The 19,590-nt window shown below is 49.3% G+C and overlaps 1 protein-coding gene across 5 annotated transcripts in view; it reads left to right on the top strand.

Moving 5' to 3' along the window:
• Window positions 1-1,013: 1,013 nt before the first annotated feature.
• SEPTIN8 (septin 8) overlaps window positions 1,014-19,590 on the top strand; it is a 47,390-nt gene continuing 28,813 nt past the window's right edge. The window contains exons 1-2 of one of the 5 annotated variants that reach the window (XM_042789990.1): window positions 1,014-1,276; window positions 18,259-18,373. In XM_042789990.1, the coding sequence (XP_042645924.1) occupies window positions 1,247-1,276; window positions 18,259-18,373 (145 nt within the window). In that variant the 5' untranslated portion in view covers window positions 1,014-1,246. The remainder of the gene's footprint in view (window positions 1,277-18,258; window positions 18,374-19,590) is intronic. The other 4 variants (XM_042789989.1, XM_042789987.1, XM_042789991.1 and 1 more) reach the window with 4 other exon arrangements.

The raw sequence follows: 19,590 nt of genomic DNA on the forward strand, positions 1-19,590 counted from the left end.
GAGAGACACGGGGTTGGGCGTGTGTGTCTGGAGCTGCGGGGGAGGGATTTCTGCTGTGCCTTCAGGAATTGCATAGGAGCCGCTGCCCTTTTGCACGGAGAGTAGCTTTTCTCTGGCTCTCATGTGTAGCGAGTTGCAGGACAGCTCACTCTTCTTGCGGGGGGATTCAAAATGACCCTCAGCAGTCCTTTCCCCTCCCCAGAGTTGGTGTCGTGGGGGAGAAGTATTTGATTGTTTTGCCTAAACTCAGCTCTCCAACTGAAAGTACGCATTGCTCCAAGAGAGAGGATGAGGAGAAAAGATGAGGACACAGAGGCTGATCGACTGGGAAAAGCCTAGGACAAAACCAGGGCAGCGGATTGGGGGTGCAGGTCTGGTCTGGTGACCCAGCTGCATGACGGAGAGAGCATGTGTCTCTGGTGAGCTGTTCCTTGGTAGGTGCACTGCAGCAGAGGGCACCAGAAAGCAAGAGAAACTTTGCTCTCTACTAACAACTTGGAAAATACTAACGCCCTTGTGGGATACAAGGACGCAGGGTGCTGGTGATGGGCTTGGCTTTGTGCTTTATGTGGGAAGGAAGGAGACTCCACGGTCCTCTGTTGTGTACTTTAACTTACCATAAACGCAGGCTGCGAGCTCTCAAACCCCATGCCGTGGTTGCAGTGTTGGTGTAGCTGCCGTGTGACGGAGGCACTTCAGTGCCGAGTTACTGCTGCCCTGGGCTAGCCGGCGGCCTTCCCCAACGCTCGGGAGCTTCTTGAGATGGGGCTCTGCGTGCCCGCGCCCACCCTCCGAATCCTGCGGAGGAGGATGCTCCTGGCGCTCCCACCCTCCCGCTCAGAGCCAAAGCTTTTCCGAGGCGGGGGCGATGCAGTGTGGCTAGCTCACAGCCCCCCCCCCCCCCCCCCTTCGCTGCCGTGGGTTCGGGCCGACTCCCGTCGGGGGCAGCTTGCGGGGGGGGGAGGGGGGGCACCGGGGTCTCCCCCAGCCTCTCTCCTGCTCCCCTTGCGCGGCGAAGCCGAGGGCCGCGGAGGAGGCGGGAGGGCCGGGCTGAAGCCAGCCTGCTCCCCGCCCCTTCCCGGTGCCGGTGCCCGGCCCTCGGTCCCCCCGGTCCTGTGTGGCGGGCGGCGCCTGTGGCGGGCGGAGGGGAGTTTCCAGGAAGTGGCCATATTGGATCCATTCAGCCGCATCCACCCGCGGCGGGGAGAGCCGCGCTCCCGCCGCCGGAGCCCCGCCAGCCCCGGCCATGGCCGCCACCGACCTGGAGCGCTTCTCGGTGAGCTGCGAGGGGGGCCCGAATCCTCCCCGCGTCTCCTCGGGAAAACAACTTGAGGGTTTCTTCTCCCTCGGGGTGGTGGTGGTGGGGGATAATCCGGCCGATGGTGGTGTGAGGGACGCGCCGGGGAGCCCGGGGCGGGGGGGGGAGTGAGGTTTGGGAGAAGGGGCGAAGCCGGCGGGGTGCGGGGGGAGGTCCTGCCCTTGCGCCCCGGGCTGGGAGGGGGCTGCGAGGCCTCGGTGCGTGGTGTGATGCCGAAACCGGGGAGGAAAACCTGTCGTGCTCCCGCCTTGGGTGTCCGAGGTGCTCGCAAAAGGTGTCCGGGATCCGTGTGTCTGCAGGCACCAAGTACCCTGCAAAGGGGGGCGGACAGAAACGGGGTCAAACCTTCCTAAATAAGAATTGTTTACTTACCACTGGTATCCAAACACACTGAAGCAGTGGGGCGACGTAACGGTGTGTATAAATACTGTGAGAGACCCACGGATTCAAACACGGGTAAAGCAAACCCTTGAGGCTAACTGCTCTCTGAGCCAATGTATGAAGAATGCTGTATAGCAAATATGGAGCGTGACCTGTGCACCGCCGCCTCTCTGCAGCTCACATGTTGTATAACTGCTATCGGAAGTCAATCTGGCTAAAATCTGTGTCGGTTTAAAACTATTCTTTGTCTACAGTTTGAGTTTTTTGTTGTTGTTGGAAAGCTGTTCTAATTAAATAGCTCGGTGATGTGTCTCGTAGCCTTTCAGAGCGAAAAACATTCTTACCACATTAAATAGCATAGCTCTCAAAAGTCAAAAATGTCTGGTGTGATATTGCTAAATAAATGGGAACAGCAGTGGTGGTTGTCTGAATTATAGGCATGCCGTTTGAGCACAAACAAGTCCCTGCTACTGTTTTCTCTGTAAACTACTTTTTGCCAAGAATCTCAAACTCTGCTTCGTTTCTTTGAATCCTGGCCCAAAAGTTTCCAGCTCAAGAATGAATTTGCAAGACTGTAACTTACTTAAAATTTGCACAAAGGAAAATTGATTATGGGCTCTTATTTAAGAAAGCAAATGCGTCTAGACTCTGGGGAGAGGGGATTAAGGTAAACCCTTAGTGGCAGGGAATGGAAACACCGTAACTGTCTCACTACAATTCTTTCTGCAATTGTATCATATATAAATACTTTGACTGTTAATTTGGTGTGCCTGTGCAGGTTTTCATAGGTGTTACAGGAACATGATATAGTGCCAGGCCGGGAAAAAAAAGAAACTGGATCTTGCATTCTGTGGTGTGGGTTCTTGAATGCTTGGTGTACCTGCGTCAATATTGTGTCACTTTTATTGAAAAAAGGAGAGGGGGGGAAAAAATGTGTTCCCGAAGGTGCTTGGCTCTCATTTGGGCACCAAAGTGAAATGGCTGGGCTCCAATGCGACTTTAGTGCCAATTCCATTAGGAGAAAATCTGCTTACTTTGTGCAGGGAGCTAGGGTGAGTTTAGAGGGATCTGCAGGCCCAGTAGATCTGGTGATCTGCTGACCTTTGCCTGTGGGCTAGCTTGCCTTTCGCCTGGAACCAGGGATTGGGCAGAAGTGGGTGGGAGAGCAATATCTCGTTTCCATTTGAGGTAGAGCAGAAGACTGTCCCAGTTGCTGTTTCCTTTATCCTCAGCACATGTCTTGGCTCTGATGGTGTTCCTCTGGCAGCATCATGGAACCCTGATGATTAAAGTGTCGTGAGTTGCTCTTTCTGCAGGGTTTACAGCCTTCTTGGTGACACTTTATATCGCTGTGCCTCAGTTTCCTGAGCATGAAGTCTGGGTGGGAACAGCTCATTACTGCCTTGAAGAGGTGATGATAAATTGATTTATTTTTACCAGCTGTTTGTATCTGCAGTGGGAAGTAATGTTGAAAAAGCCTCTGAAGGAGGTTTTTGATACACAGTAGGTCGTGCTATTCAGATTGGTGAAGCTATTTATAAGTGTCCAGCTGACACTTGACATCCTGGAATGTAGTGACCCTTAGGTTTGGATAATGTGTTTTCAAAACTCCCCAGATGCATGCTTCCCTTGTACAGTCCTCCAGAATGCCTCTGTCTCCCGCACAATAAAGTTCCCTTGAAGTGCTGCTGTTGGAAATGACCAACGAAAGCAAATGAAAGGAAGCTCGCCCATAGAAAGCTGTCTCTGCGACAGCAGAATCACACCAGTGGTGCTCAAGACTGCCTTTGTTTTTGTGAATGTAATGTTTGTGAGAGAGATTGGCTTCAGCCCCTGGAGACTGAAGTTTTCTGCTGATCTGCCCCAGGAATGTGGCTCACCAGTTCAGGGCTTGGTCTGCCGACATTGCTTCTGGATACCCAAGGCCAGTTCTCTTCATTACAGTTACCACCAGAGTGGAAAGCAAACTGGTAAAGTTTGGTTCCATAATGAAATACTTTAATTTGTCATTAAAGGTCAGAGCTTCTCCATCACCTGTTCTGGCCAGTGCTGAGCTAGCACACATGATGACTGTGTGCTGGAGCAGACACTGGCAGTATTAGCAAGGATGTTGAGCGGGAAACAACCCAACCACCATGTGCAAGCAGAAGCCAGAAAATGCGTGAAATGCAGCAGGGAAATGCAGAAGTTCTGGAGGAAGCTAGAAAAGCTGGAAGGAGCAGAAGTGACGGAGAAGCGACTGGAGATGCGTAGGAGAATAAATGGGATGAGATGTGAGACTGAGACTGCAGGACAGTTCTGCTTTTGAGAAGCTTTTGCAAACCCCCAAACTTGTTGCTTTCTCTCATCTTTAATTAAACCCATCAACCTCCCCAAATGCTGTTGCTTAACAATCTGCGTTAACCCATTGTCTGGCTTGGAGGTGCTAAGGCAGTTACTTGGGTTCCAAGGTAAGCAGCTGCATGCTCTCAGACACATACATGTGAGGAGGAGCCGGTGTCTTCAGCCTTAAGGCTGGGCTGAGATAAGAGTTCAACATTATGCTGTAAGTTTGGAAAAATGTCACAGCTGATTGCTTTGTGTGCATACTGTGACTGCGTGCACGGACAAGCGGTTTGTCAACATTGATGCCTAGTGAAGAGGGCACTGGCTCCATGCACGTAGCTGTGTGTGAGCTGTGGTTGCTGTCTACCTGTTGTCCTGAGAAGATGTCCCTTCAACTTAGTGATTGATAGCTAGGCTATCAAAGGTAGCTTTACTATAAATTAATGCCCCTTGGAAGATCTTGCTAGAAAACCCACCACTTTATAGAGAAGAAGGCTGAATAACATCTTTCTCACTGGCAATAGACAATGAGATTTTTTTTTTTGTCGCAGCAAGCTGCTGAGCTGGGGGGGGTCAGGCCAGTTTGGCAGCTTCGTGTGAGCGTTACCTGTTTACACACCACTGCCTTCTTGTGACCTGCTCCCAGCTCTGGGGGAGGAGAGGGACCTTTGAGCCGTGCCTGTTCCTGCCACAGCTGCCTGGGTTGTGAGAAACTTCATGCATTTTTGCTGCTGCTGTCTTCTGTGAGCTCGTGCTTTTACTGACTGCACGGCCTAAACCCACTCCTTGGTGGGAAGGGGCCAGCGTTGTCCCTTAGTCTGTGAAAGACAGGCATGAGGAGTGGGCTGAGAACAGCTCTGTGTACTGTGGCTAGGGCAGAGTTGGTTGCCAGAAGACTTATCACTGCAGGTCCTAAGCACAGGCTTACATTTTCTTTTAATCATACTCTCAAGGAAAACATTTCCATGGCTCAATTCCAGTGGAAACTGGGGTTTGTTTGGACTCGGCTCTTCCCCCTGCCCTGTTTTTTACCCAGCCAGCGGCACCATTTGGAAGTTCCAGGGTTAAATTTTCTTGTCTGTTTTTGTCATTCAATTATTTTACCTTTAGCCTGGAAAAACTCAAGTGATCCCCCATACAGCGTGGAACAGAAGTGACAGATTTTTCCCCAAGCTGGTAACATGGACCAGGAAGCGAGCCCAGCAGGAGCAACCCTGTTCCTCCCTGCCCTGGCCAGCTTCTTCTGCCTGCAGCCTATGCTTTTTTGGGAAGGAGGGATGGAGAAAATGGTCTTCCACTGGAGGAGACAAATTGGTGGTTGCCTCTGTGAGCCCCAGAATCCCTCCCTGGGAGGCTTGCCTGTGCTCATACAGGAAGCCAGCTCTGACTTTCAACCACAGGACCAATTATCTCAACCACAGTCCACTGCAGTTAAACACTTATTTTGAATGTGTACGGTGGGAACAAATGTTGCCCAGAAAAAGATTTTATTTTTTTTTTCCCCCTTCCCTGCTGCGGTGCTGTTGCTGTCATTGAATCCAGAGTGTCTCTTCCCCTTGCAGCAGAGATGCAACATGTTGTTCTGCGTGGGAGCTCCAGAGCTGCTCTTAACCGCTTGTAATCTCAGCGAGCGCCGAGGCAGTGGGTGGAAGGATGTGAGCTGGCGAATGCTGAAGCCGTGTGTGCCCTCTGCATCGGCAAAACAAATGAAAGCCTGAAGAATAACTCTCTTTCAGGAGGCCAGCGTGGTGTCAGGGCTCGTTGTCAGTGCTGTGGTGGTAGCTCTCAGCCAGTCTCCAGCATTGCTGGAAGGCCAAAAGCTCCCTAAATATTATCTTCTGCAGCAGAATACCAGTGCTGTCGCCAGCTGTGGGGAGAGATGCAGCCCTGTCTCCAAGCATCCCCATTGTCCCCAGTCCGGTCATCTCGAGTCACCACCGTGCAAATGAAGTGCCCTGGGGCCTGGGTGCTTGGTCTGTCTTCAGGAGTGGCTGTCATGCGTGTCCCTTTTCCTTCTCGGGCTCCTTTGGCTCAGAGGTTGGGAGGGGAAGACGTGGCGTGATGCTGAATTGGCTTTTTCTGGGTTGTGCAATTAAGAGGAGGAATTTGAGAGGCAGTGAGACTGAGGGAGACATGCAGGGCACGGGCACGCTGTTTCCACCCTGCCTGTGTGGGGCAGGGACACGTTTATGTGAGTAACTTTGATTATTCAGAACATGTCCTGGGCACATTTCAGGCTGTGGATGGGAGAGGCTGCCCTGCTTGTTTCAGATTCACTGAAACCCTTAGAAATAATGTTCTGTCCAGTATTTATGTTTTGATGAGGTGGGGCCTGCGTGTTTCTCCCCTTCCCCACATCTGTGTAGCTGCAGCAAGCTCTGGGTCTATACCTGAAGTTTGGCATTTGTATTTATGTATCATAAAAGTGTCAGATGGGTATAAGAGAGCCCATCTCTGTTTCCAGAGCAGCTCAAGTGAGGGGAAAATAAATAGTCTGGAAGGTGCTGCTTCTCCTCAGTCCCAGCCCTGTGCTTTCATTCCAGAGCCTCTTCTCTGCTGTAAGCAGCCGTGCTTGCCTCCGACTTGCGACACTGGGATGCAAATGTGGAACCAGACAGGGAATCGTCACCCTCTGAAATGGGGTGACAGTGGAGATTTTCAGCAGGCTGGGGGAGAACGGCGTCAGTGAGAACCGCAGGCTTTTGGGATATATCCCTAGTCACTGCTCTCAGCTTGCGGGCTGCCCGGGGCCCGTGGGGTCAGGGTTGTGGAGGCACCACTTTGTTTAGATGTTCAGATTCCTTTGTGAAGCCAAAAAGTGTCTGTCTCCCACACACATGAAATTCCAGGGATGTCAGACAGCTAGAGAGAGGTTCCCATGGAGCACCCTGCCTCGGGGCTCTTGCCCTCTCTGGCTCGAACCAGCCTCAAAACCAGATTGTCACAGGGAGTTGTGGAGGGAGAGAGAGCCTGTGCTGGATTTCCATCGAGGGACTTGGGGCTGCTCTCATCCTCTCCTCGCCGCTGCATGAGGTGCTGCGGTGAGTCTGTGCCACCACTGCATTACGTGTGCAAGGAAACATGCAGGGAATGCACCCAGAGTCCTCCACAGATGAGCGTTGGGGCTGGCTCTTGCTGGAACAGAGGCAGGACACATCCCATGGCTTCTGCTCAGCTGAGTTCATGGCTGCCTGCAAAGGACTGCACGGGCATGCCTTCAGCTGTGGGCTGGTGGGAAGGGTGTTCCCAGAGCTTGTGTTGTCCACGCTGGAAAAATCAAACCTTCCCAGAGCGCAGCTGGGGCTGCCTGGGTCAGTGGCTGGGAGAGGAGATGGACCACGCCATGTTAAATAGCAGATATATTCCTGCAGGTGCCTGGTGAGCGTGGCGCAGTGCTGCGATCGCAGGGCAGCTCGGGTCAGAGGGGCATTGCTGGGGCTCGGCTCCAGACCCCGCGTACAGCAGCTAATCCTGGCTTTGAGCTCTGCCATGGGCAAAGGGCTGCCAGAACCAGCCTCCCAGAACCACTTTCCTTTCCCCGCCTTCTGCAGCAAAGGTGTTTCCAGCTCATATTCCTGAATCATGATTTATTCTGTGTTTTCATACAGAACAAATAGTCCTTTCTGCTTATCTTTTTACTGTATGCATTTTTCAGATTGAGGTTCTCTATTCTTTTTTTCATTGCCTTGAGTGTTCAGATTAAAGGTATTCCGTGCTAATACACTTTGAGGCTTTCTGGAGGCATGTGTTAATAGGATATATAGCAGTCAGCTTATTAGCATGATGGCTCTGGTTTAGCTCTTGGAGCTCAGTGGCTGTGGCATGTAAAACTGCTCTTTCTGGTGTCTTCCAGGCAGTATCACAAGATTTGTCCAGTAGCTGGAAGCGCTGTTTGTGGAGGTGCTGTGAGACGGTTGCGTAAAGCAAACTGGGAAAAAGCATACAGTGGTGACCAAGACTCTTGGGTTCCCATTATATCTCTGTTCCCTTGTCTAAAAATATACTGAATAATAGTATTGTAATTGGGCAATAAATTCTGGAAACGTATGTGGGAATTGGCTATGTTTATTTTAAGTGGTAACTAAAACAAATAACCTTGGTGGCTGATATCCAGCATGGCTTGTTCGGCATGATGGGGATCCAGATCCTTTTTCCCTTCTCAACATTTCTTTAAACTGCCCCAGACCTTTCCCATGCCACTCCTTAGGTGGAGGTGCTCAGTTTCTTCCTTGGCTTTGTCCCACGGCCTGTTTGTGTTTGCCAAGTGTCTCCTTGTCGTCTTCGTGGTAGGACGGTGGGGAAGGGGAGTGATCCTGCTGGTCCATCAGTTGAGTGTGAGCTGGGAATGTGTCTGCTGCTGTGGGTGAGCTTGGGAAAGTCTCGTACTAGATAAGGTGATAAGATTAGTCTCCTATCAGGGTTAATTGTGAAGCTTCATTAAATGAAAAGCCTCAGCACCTTCTCTAAATAAATAATTTTGAAAAGAAACAAAGTAGGGTAGTCTGGTATGTTCTTGTTTGTCTGTATTTTGGGTTCTTTTTAAACAGACTGAAGGAAAAGTTATGTTTGTGTTTTGGACTTTGCTTTCTTGGTTTTGAATAGCTTATGGGGGATGGAATTCACAGGCTGACAAAAAGCTGAACTTTCTCATCCTTTAAGGTCATTTTGGAGGAAATGTCTCTCATTTTTGGTTCCATAGTTTTCTCTGTTTCAACCAACTTTCCTTATTCTCAAAGGCAACATTCATGTTTGCGCAACGTTTTGTGCATAATGCCCGGCAAATCCTGTTTTGCTCCTTTGTGAACTCTCATCCAGGGCTTGTGATAGGGACAAAATGCATGTTTAATCCTTTCTTAATTAAGAAAGACCTTGCAATCAATTAATTAGGCTTCATAAATGTTATAGGGAAATCACTAAACAACAGTTTAAGGAAGCATGTGGGGATTTTGCTTTTAGTGTAAAAAGTCAGAGAGGAATCTAAGCCAGAAACAGTCAGTTTGTTTGCAGAAAATTAAAACTGATGTTGCATTCACAGGTTGTGAATGTATCATCTTGGATATATGTTGTATAAGAAAGGATGAGAAGCTTTACTCTCCCTCTCTGCCTTCAAACGTAGCTCTGAAAGTCGGCAAAAACTGGTGTTTAAAGCCTGTGCCAATTCATTTGATTCTATAGATGTGTGTAGGATTTTTATTTTATGTTTTGTGGTTTGTTGGGTTTTGGGTGGGTTTTTTGTGTGTTTTTTTTTTTTTTTTTTTTCTTTTGAAGGAGGAAAGGCTGCTGAGGCTCAAGCAAAGCTGAAGGTAGTGTCTGCAGTTCAGCTGTTCACTCTCAAATATTGAAGTGAGCAGGCTGGTGCAGAAGGGGAATTTGTGGAGCGTGCAGCCCCTGCTCCTGGCTTGCTGCTGGGAGTGCTCGGCGTCAGGCGTATTGCTGGGATATGGGTACAAGATGTGCCACAGGCATCAAAACACTGCTTTGGCACCAGCAGCTTGGGTACAGGAAAGCAGTTAAGGAGTTTGCCTAAAGAGTTCTGCTCTTAAAAAGAGTTTTGCTTTCTCACTTGAACCCCTGTCCACCTTCTGACGGGTAGGTGAGCACAGTGCGTGTTCAGCACGCTGTATTTTTACAGGGGTGCAGCAGAGTGTTTTCTTCCCTGAGACTTGCCTGGGGCATATGAGACACTGAAACATTGATACTGGACCAGTGATTTTTTTTTTTTTTTTTTTTTTTTTTTTTCCCCCAAGATGCTGAGCATTGCTCTTTGCAATGCACTTACCGGTCTCAGGGTTTATGAATCGTTCTTAAAAATGGGTCCAAAAGCTTTCAAGAAAGGCATCACTTCAGGCAATATAACCTTTAGTTAGCCCTAAAGGAGAGAACCTCAGCTTTTGCGTCTTCTTGCCTCTGTAATGTAAAGTGGCTTTCATTTTTATTTGGCAGGTCTTGGTGGTGACTCCATATCTGGTTTCTTTAGTGATGTTTTTGCCTGCCTGGAGTGCAGCTGGGAGGGATATGAATAAAGGCTCAAGTGTCTGGGAAAATTCTTGGCATTCTTAGGAGAGTGGTTTAAAGGGGGGCTGGGAATTGTTTCGTTGTTGGGTTTTGTTGGTTTTTTTTGTTTGTTTGTTTGTTTGATTGGTTTTTTTTAGCATGAGGTTTTTATTGGGGGAGACTGCAGTGTGGGCTAGGAGCTTGTGGTGAGAGTGCAGCAACTGGAGATGACTGGCCGGGATGGAGTGGTGTATGTGGAGGGGTGGCTCAGACGTGGCTGTGTTGGAAAAAAAGTAGGGAAGTGAAGGGCACTGGGGCTTTGCCCTGCCGGTGCTGGAGGGAAGAGCAGCATTAGGCATCACAGCGATACTGTTCACAGTTCTTTAGGGCTGCCACAGAGGGAAAAACACTGCTGCTGTCCCTGTGCATAGCGAAGGCAGAGTTGCTCATGCCATCTGAGCTGTGTCCTGTTTGACTGGCCACATGCCACCAGAGCAAGAGGCAGCAGAGGAGCTGAAGCACAGCAGGTTGCTATTGTAAGACAAGTGGTAAATCAGCATAAACCCCACATCTAAAATTATCTCTGTAGGGTTTGGGTTTTTTTCTTCCTTTCTTCTTCCCTCAGCCTGTTATTAAGCACTCCACAATGGGGATCTGGCATTTTGAGCACATGTTTCAGATTAACTGAAAACCCTCAGAGTTACGTATGTGCTTGCACTTCACGAATCTGCTTGAGGTTAGGTGGCATTTAGATGTGACAATTTTAGCCTAAAAGGTCCCGAGATCTCCACTGGTCAGCCCCAGCTGAAGGCATGCTTCCTTTCATCCCTGGTGCCAAAGGCACCTCAAAGGTCATGCTTACTGCACCTAAGCCCTCTGTCAAGATTTACTACACTCAGTGTCCTCTGACTGTTGTTAGACAACCTCAAATCTGGTTTCATTATCTCTCTTGGGCCATCTCTTTCTGCTTAGTAGACTGCAAAGTGCAAGCTCATTCACTGATGCTGTAATACATCTATTAGTCTTTGGCCTGGGACTACAAGAGTGATAGTATTTTGACGTGTGATTCTGTCTGAGTGTTGCTATCACCACAGAGGTGCTATTCAAATGTCAGGTGTGGTGTTGCTGTTACTACCCCTCAGCTGCTGAGCCTGGCAAAAGAAATGTTTTCTTCATGGAAACTTGAGTCTGTACTTGCTGCTGTTTCTTTGCAAATGTCAAGTGGCGTTTGTGGAGCCAATATTCAGAGATGGGGTAGGATCTCCTGGGAGAGGTTATTTGCCAGATTTTTCTGCATTGATCCAGAAACTGGGCCAAACCCCAGGAAGTGCCTGCTTGGACAAAGAAGCTGAATTTGGCTTCTGATGCTGTTTGCCCAAAGGTCTCTGGGCAAGTACTCAGTTGCTCCATGACTCAGTTTACTTGGGAAATGACGCTAAAACTACCAACGCCTCTGTAAGGAATCTTGCAGTGACAAGTGTTTTGGGTGGGGGGACACCCTCAGCACCACGCACTTGTGGGGTTGGGACCCTGCGTGTGCTGGGCCCTGAAGCAGACCTCTCTGCTCCATGGTTTGTGGGCAGTTTGACTTGCCCTGCTGCCTGGTCTGAGAGGGGCCAGGCAATGCCGGCGGCTGGCAGCGTGACTGCTCGGGGTGCCGGCGTGCATGGACCTGTACATGGGACCAGCTTCCTCTGCTTGGATTTAATAAACAGCCAGAGCTCATCTAGTCCTTTCTCTGCTCAGCTGCAAAGGAGACTCCCCGCATCGTGAGCAAATAATTTCCTGATTCCGTGCATTTCCATTCAGGAGACAAGGGGATAGCATCCTACAAACCCCACTGCCATCCATATTAATCCCCGCTGCACGCACTGTTGTGGTGGTAGATTGCGGAGCGGGGAATCAAGAAGGTGAGGTCATTGCTTTGTGACTAACAGCAGTCCCCAGCTGTGCTGGGTGCCGAGCCGGACCCTGCGGAGCGACGACCGCTCCGTCCCGCCACGGGAGCGCTGCCAAAAGCGCCGTGGCCATGCAGAGCCGGGCCCATGGGAGCTCTTCCTGTCATGCTGACTGGGGAGCTGCAAGCTGTCTGCTAGCGCCGGTTCATCCTTCTGTTTTGATTTGATTGTAAAGTGGAAGAGAGAGGCTCTCTGCTCTGCACTTTGCAGGGCGCCTGGCACGCTGCTCCGTGTGACTCCACGTCTGCTTGAGCTACTGCAGCACGAAACGATGCGCCTGTGGGTACCTCCAGCACTGCAGAGCTACTGGCAGGCGTTGAGGTGAAGGTAATGGACTGTACCCAGGCTGGAGGGGGGACCCTGCAAAGTCCTGGAGGATTTGGTATTATTTAAGGTTGAGATGCCATCCAGGATTGAGAAATTTATAAGCAAAAGCATGCCTCGGTAGTGGGAATCGGAGCACTGTGGAAAGGTGCTGTGCAGATGTTGCCTCTTGCAATTTCATAAGCGTGTGTGGAAAATGTAAATGGAAAAAGCCAAGGAAGAGAGAGACCTGAAATACCACTGCCTGTGAGCTCCTGGCACGAGAAGGCTGTCACCCAAACGGCCGTGCCTCTCCCTGGCATGTGGGGTTGGTGTCTGGGGAGCTGCAGCTCGGGGACACCCCGGGTCGGCGGTGTGAAGCCTACCGAGGTGCTGGAAGGAGCGTTTGGGAGCAGCAGGTACCTTTGGGTTGAAGGCTGTTGCTCATTTTATGCCCTTTTCATTTAACAGGAAGAAGAAAGGGCTGTTTCCCCTCCTTTTTTCCCTGTAGGCCTTTGCTGTTTTGCCTTGGAAACTGTCAGCTGTTCATCTTTCTCACTCATGTTCTGTTGGGCCACAGAAATGGGGAAAGGCACCTTAGATACAGAAGAGTGCTGAGCTATCCCTCAGGGTACAAAACTTAAGTCATGGTTTAGCTGTTTATCAGCTAAACGTTTTTTGGTCTTGGTTTTACAGGGCATATTCACAAGTTGCTTGTATGCTGAGGAGTCTGCTGTAGCAGGGCCTGGGATTTGCATTACAACTCCCATCATGCCAAGTTCTTTTTTTTTTTTTTTTTTTTAAAAATCACCATTTAAAAAAGTAAATATCACTATTTATGATTGTGGCATTCAATTATGCTTTTGTTTATCCCTATGCTTTCACCTGTTTGATTCAGGAAAACAAACCAGGGTTGTCTCCAGCAGAGACACAAGCATATGTCTCCAAAGAGCATTTCTTGTTGAGATTGAAAGGTGATACTTCCCAATATCTTTTTTTCTTTTTCTTTTTTTAACCAACTGATGTCAGAATGGTCGTTTATAGCCAAGTTCCAGCCTGTTCATGCTGCTCCTGGCGTGAAAGCAGGGAGAACAGGGACAGCACATCTAAAAGCAGAGTGAGCTGCTCCGCTCTGCACAAGGAGCTCCAGTTAGGGAAACTGCAGTCGAGGGGCTGCTGAACGTGGAGCTGCCCTTCTCATGCTGCCATCCCCCATGGGTTGTGCAGGCAGTGATTAAGCCACTTTCTCTGGGAGAAGCTGCTGAAAAATGTAATGACGCAAAGTGAAACTGATGCAAATTTGGAGGTGAAGCATGAAGAGACTGGAAGAAGAGAAACTGTGATCAGGTTTTTATTTTTTAAAGAGATTGTAGGCACACTGGTAGGTGCTGTAGCCTGGGCCATTTCTCCTCACAGGTTTCTTTAATCCCCCAGTCTACTAGAAAGAGCCTAATAAATACGTGAATACTGTGTTGACTTTCCTACAGGGATCTGGATTTGGTCTCTGACTGTTTCTCTCCCTTTTCTTGTCTCACTTGCAATAAAGGGCCAAACAACATAACATCTTTACGGATGTGGTTTGTGGCCAGCTGCCTGCAGCGCTGCTGCCCCTGCTTCCCCCCAGTCCCGCAGCGCAGCACGCTTTGTGGGATCCTGCTGTGGATGGGTTTAGGAAGCTGATGTGGGTTTGAAATGCTGTTTTCTGTTCCCTGGGCAGCTTGGTGCCGGTGTGGCCGCAGGAACGGGCCCGCGTTCCGTCCTGCATCCCACAGGCATCCCCAGCTTCCAGCGGAGCGTGGCCGGGAGCCGGGGTGGCTGGTGCCTTGCAGCAGGTTTGAAGCACTACGTTTGGAGGTTTCTTTTTGGTTCTTGTGGTGCACAGCCAAGCGTGGCAACCTGTGCTGCCAAGGGCACGTCTGTCTTCCCACCTCATGCCAGGAGAAGGGTGCTGTGACATAGCTATCAAACCAGAGCCCAAGATTGATTTCCCTCCAGGGTGGCTGTTGTTGCTGTGGCCTTGCCCTCAGATGCCATTTGTGTGCCTCTTGCCTTGATGGACTCTGCTGCTTGGCCCAGCGAGAGCATCTGTGAAAATGTTTAAAGTACTTTGGATTTGAAAATGAATAAATTCTGCTCTGACCTTCTGATGAATCTTCAGTTTCCCATGAAATTCCAGATTCAAAATACAAATTATCCCCTTGTCTCTGCTTCAAGCCCTGAAGATCAGCTCAAGGCACAGAAGATCTTCAAAGGGCACGTTCAAAGGCTCTGAGTAAACCCCTGGTAGCTGCCTATTGTAGGATACCATTAGTGACCCACAAGTGACATTCAGGGCTGCAGCAGCTGCTTGTGGTGGGAGTTGGTGCTCGGAGCCATCACAAACTCTTAATTATCAAGTTGCAAAATGACCAAATGGGCTTCAGGTCAGCATGACTGCCTCATGGTTATTTGCAGGTGCAGGATGGGGTCTTGCCTGGTAAGAAGCAGGAGAGTTACCTCTCCAGGCTGGGAGATGAGGGACCTCATTCTCACGGGGCGTTGCGGAGGGCGGGAGTGTTGCAGAGACCAGTGCAACTGGAAGGGGCAGGGCTGTGTTGTTTATGCCTGGCTCTCGCCATGGCCGGTCCCATCCAGCCCTGCCACGTAACCTGCCTGCTCCTCTCCTGCAGTGCAGTTGCATCACCGGCACCAGATGTGGAAAGAGCCCAACTGAAACTCTTAGCTTTTGTTTAAAACAAAACCAACAACACCCCCCATCCCATTGCTGCATTACTGCAGCTCTCATTTATTGCAGCATTTGTATTCCGAGTTGATTATTTATGCTGAGTGTTGCAGGCTGGCTGCGTCTGCTGGAAAGAATTCAATTTTGAGTGTGACCTTGTTGTCTTTACTAGCAGGTGAACCATGTCAAGCTGTCCTTGAGCTACTCTGGGAGAGCAGGAGCTGGCCAAAAGGGTTAGTCATTCAGGGTGAGACTCGCAAATCCATTGCAGGTAGATGCAGGAAGAGGTGCAGGTGGTTGGTTGCTCATCGAGATAGTGGGTGGGTTCCTCTCCAGGGCGGGTCAATGCCCCAAACAACCCAAGTGAGCAGAAAAATGGGTTGTGTTCACAAGGCTGTCAAGTTTGTAAGCTGGATGGATTGGATGGAAAGATAAAAAAGAGAAAACTTTTTTTTTTTTCTTCCTCTTTCTTTCCTTAGTCTTATTACTTTCCAGCAGTTGCTGCTGTTGTTTGTCCTAACACAGCAACAATAGCAAAATCCTTTTGGAAGCTGAGTGACAGCTGACCACGCTGCAAGCACGGCAAATGGGTTTCTGCTTTGGTATCGGCAGTGTCTTGGACTTGAACCAGATTATTATTGCTGCTTACAGAAATAAAAGGACACTGTGCATTTCAAGGTCACTGACAAAAATATTTCACTGAAGTTGGGCTCCTTGGTTTAGCAGCTTTAAGAGATGGTGAGCGGTTTTGAGTAAATGTATTCCTGTCCCGTAACGAACAGCGACCAAATGCCAAAAAAAGAAGAGAAAAAGAAAGCCCTGTGCGAACACATTTGTGTTTCCTCTGGCTGAGGCATGACTGAGTTCTCAATGCGGCCTTGCCTAGCTGGAACCTATTTTAAAATGCAGCCTTGCCGAGCTGGAGCCTATTTTAAAATCCGGAGCAGTGGTGCTGCCTGTTGCCTGGAAACCTCCTCCCAGCCTCGGGTACTCTCAGCCTAATCATAGCCATCGGCAGCCTTTATTTATTTCCCTTCCAAAATGTCATCCCAGGCTTCTGGTTTGTGTTTTTGTTTGCTTGTTTTTGTTTATTATTTAAAAGGAAAAGACCCAGAGCGCAACCATCAAACTCGGTGACTTTCTGTGGGAACAGCTTTCTTGGCTGTCACTGCATTGCAGTGGTGGGAACTGGCATTTTAAGCTCTGTGAGGTGGGGGCACGGCGGGGAGAGGAGAAGCTGAGGGGATGGGGCTGAGAGCCCGAGCAAGCCCCCCGAGCTCTGCTGATACATGCAGCGGCTTCCTGCGCCTTGTGACAGTCTCCTCTTCAAGAGGAAAAACAAACCTAAACAACGCTGAGGCCTTTCCCAGCACCCACGTGTCCAAGTTTCTCTTCCCGGTGTGGTTGCACCATCCCGTAGTGGACATGCCACTCAGCATTGGGCCACCCGGATCAGCACGGACTCGCTTTTCTCCCTGGGGGCTCATCCTGCAGTTGGGGTCTGGCCTTGCAGAGGTGTTAGTCTGAGCTTTAGCATCTCTGTGTGGTGACAGATGAACGGAAGAAAGTTTAACTTGGAGCTTTCCTCATCTCAGCGGTCCTTTTTAATTCACCTAAACTCTTGGCCACCTTAAAACCTTAATTGATGCCGTCTCTCCCACAGGAAAACTTTAAATGATTGCTATTTCCGCACAGTTAGCGAGCGCGGTCGATCCTGATGGGATGAAACAGAATTGATCTCAGGAGCCTGGCGACGATTCAGTGTTGTTTCTGTCCAGGGAGTCTCTTGGGAGAGCAGCTGGGTTGATATCATCTGAAAGCTGGTAACAAATGCTAACCAGGACAGCCAGAAGGTTTGTACGTGAGGCATAGGAGCTGCTTCAGCTGTTCACAAGTTGTTCTTGTGATCTAAATGGTTTATTTTGCAAATCTGAGAATATTTGTTCTGCTAAAGGCAGAACTAAAGGAGACTTTGACTCAAGAAGCAGTTGAACAAAGGTTCATGTTTTGTTTAGCAATCTTATTGCAGGGATAGAGCAATACGCAAGGCTTATCCCGTCATTTCTTTTATTTTCCTCTTGAGTTAATTTGAAGTTTAACAGCCAGATTAGGCTCTTCTCAGGGTGTGCTCTTGTCTTGTAGTCTTAGTGCTGGCTCATAAAGTCCAAATTGTCAGGGACAGACAGAAGAACCAGAGCTAGGCAAAGGCCAGACACTTCTCCCATCCCCATCTTCCACTGTATGCTGGCGATTAAGAAAAACAGACTCGTTTACTAAAGAAACTGAGGGTGAATGAATCATGCTCTGAAATCATGTATCTGTGCTTCTCAGTGGAAGGGTAAGAGTGCTCGAGAGGCTGTGGGAACAGTCTGGTCCCCAGGCTCGGGCAGAGTTGCTCAGTTGTGTAGAGAGGTGGCAACATTTGTTGAAATATTTGTGCAAATCCAAACTCTCCTGTTCTTGATGACTAGAAACAGAAATGACCCTTCTGGCAAATCCCCTCTTCTGGAATTACAGCAGGTTGGGGCTGTATAGCACAGGGCCTAGACCTGTTGTCTCCTTGGATGTTGATTGTCTTAGTTTCTAAGGGAGGCTTCCTACAGGTGATCAGCATCATCTTCCTCTGGGGGAGGGAGGAGACAGAAGGAAGAATGAAGTACATATGGGGGAGGCAGGAACAGGAGCAGCAGAGGAACGGTGGAAAACTGTGTGGTCACAGATGGTAAAGCAAGAGGGTTCCTCATCCTGCCTGTGCGACCAGCACCTCTGAACGCCTGAGTGAACAAAACCACACTGCTTATGGCAACAGCAAAGGAAAAAAGATCAAGTACTCAGGGGGAGGAATGCAGGGTCTGTCGAGCTGAATTCAGTGCTGGAGGGTTTGAGAAAATAAAAAAGGATGAGGAGAAGTGAGTGCTAAAACACACCGTGGTGGGTTTTCCTTTGCTAATCTTTCCCAGCTGCAGGTAGTTGGAGCTCATGCTAGTGTTTTCTTTTCTTTGTAGCCTGGTAGCTTAGTTCTCCCAATTCCCCACTAAGATCAGTATTTTGCCCTCTCTTTTCTGTTGTTGGTGGCTGTCGGAGGTTTGCACTGTGGCGTGCCAAAATACAAGCTCTTGCAGGCAGCGTTGGGGTTTGTGTCGGTGGCTCTGCGGTGCCCGGGAGGGTGGCTATTTCTTGGGTTTAGTGATTCCTCTCGTGTCTGCGACTTCCCATCTCAGTGCAGTTCTGCTAATCTGGCTTCTTCTCCCTACCAGAATGAAGAGAAGAGGAACCTTTCCCTGGGGGGCCATGTCGGCTTTGACAGTCTCCCCGATCAGCTGGTCAGCAAGTCTGTCACACAAGGCTTCAGCTTCAACATCCTCTGTGTGGGTGAGCACGGTCCTCTGCAAAGAGACATGGGCTGAGCTGGCGGCGCAGTGGGGTTGGGACCAGGATTTCTTGTGTGTCCTGCTGCGCCGCAGGCCTCAGTGGTGACATTAAGCAAGTCAGAAATGCCTAACTCTTAAAAAATATGTTTTCATTTCAGTGAACTTGAGCTCTCTGGAGCTTGATGCTTCTGAGTTGTGACTTTCGCAAGTGACTGTTGGAGACTCATTGCCCAACGTTAAGAGAAAGTTTTGGGAAAAGCTTTAATATATCCACTTTCTGCCTTTGGTGAGGTGGCACAGGGAGGAAACGGCTGTGGGACTGCCCAGTTCTGCATCGAGCTGAGCTCCTGGTGCAGGTGCAGAAGCTGCAGAGAGCGGCAGGGAGGTCCAAATGGCTGAGTCTTGTTGGGTCGAACCAGAAGAATTTCCCTAATCAGTGAGGTGTTGCTCATCTCCTCCGCCAATAGCTTTGCAATAGGAAGGATTAAGGGACGCCTGTATGTGACAAATGAAATACTTCCATTTGTAAACTGGGGTGGCTGCCATGAGCAGCTTCTCAGTGAATATGGTGTCCAAGTAGATGCAGTCAGATGCACTGTGTGTTAGCTGAGAGCTGCTGGTGGTAACTCGGTCATTTCTGAGTGTAAGCCTCATCCCCCAAGATAGGGATACGAGGTTTGTGTCTGAGCTTTGCCTGGTTGATGCTTTCCAGGGGTAAGTCAAAGGGCTTGAAACATGACTGTCTCTGTGCTAGGAAAGGAAGAGGGACTGTTTCTGGTTTTACTGATTGTAAAGTATTTATCTTGAAGGTAGAGAGCAGGAACGAGAGGCTGACTTTAAATTAACCTCATGATATTCTTGTTTTTTAGTTTTGATATTGATGTGATCTAGCAGGCAATGCTACCTAGAGTACTGGAAACCAATTCCTTCCAGTGATGAGCATTATTTTTACTTTGGCTGACTCTTGTATCGTGTATGAGGTCTGAAGGGTGCTTGTGCCATACCTAAGGCACTTTTACATATCCAAACCACAGGTACAAAGCATGGCTGAAATCACAGCTGAACTCAGAGACCTGGTCCTTAGCAGAGGGGTAATTGCAGCAGAGGGCAAGATGTTTGTAATTAGTGTTGTTCTTGGGGACACCAGAATGGACACTTCTGCCTTCTCATCTGGCCATACTATTTGTGAAACACTGGAAAAAATTTCCCTGGTTTTTT

The sequence above is a fragment of the Tyto alba genome, unplaced genomic scaffold, assembly GCF_018691265.1.
Source record: "Tyto alba isolate M040663 unplaced genomic scaffold, T.alba_DEE_v4.0 Super-Scaffold_17, whole genome shotgun sequence".
NCBI lineage: Eukaryota > Metazoa > Chordata > Aves > Strigiformes > Tytonidae > Tyto > Tyto alba.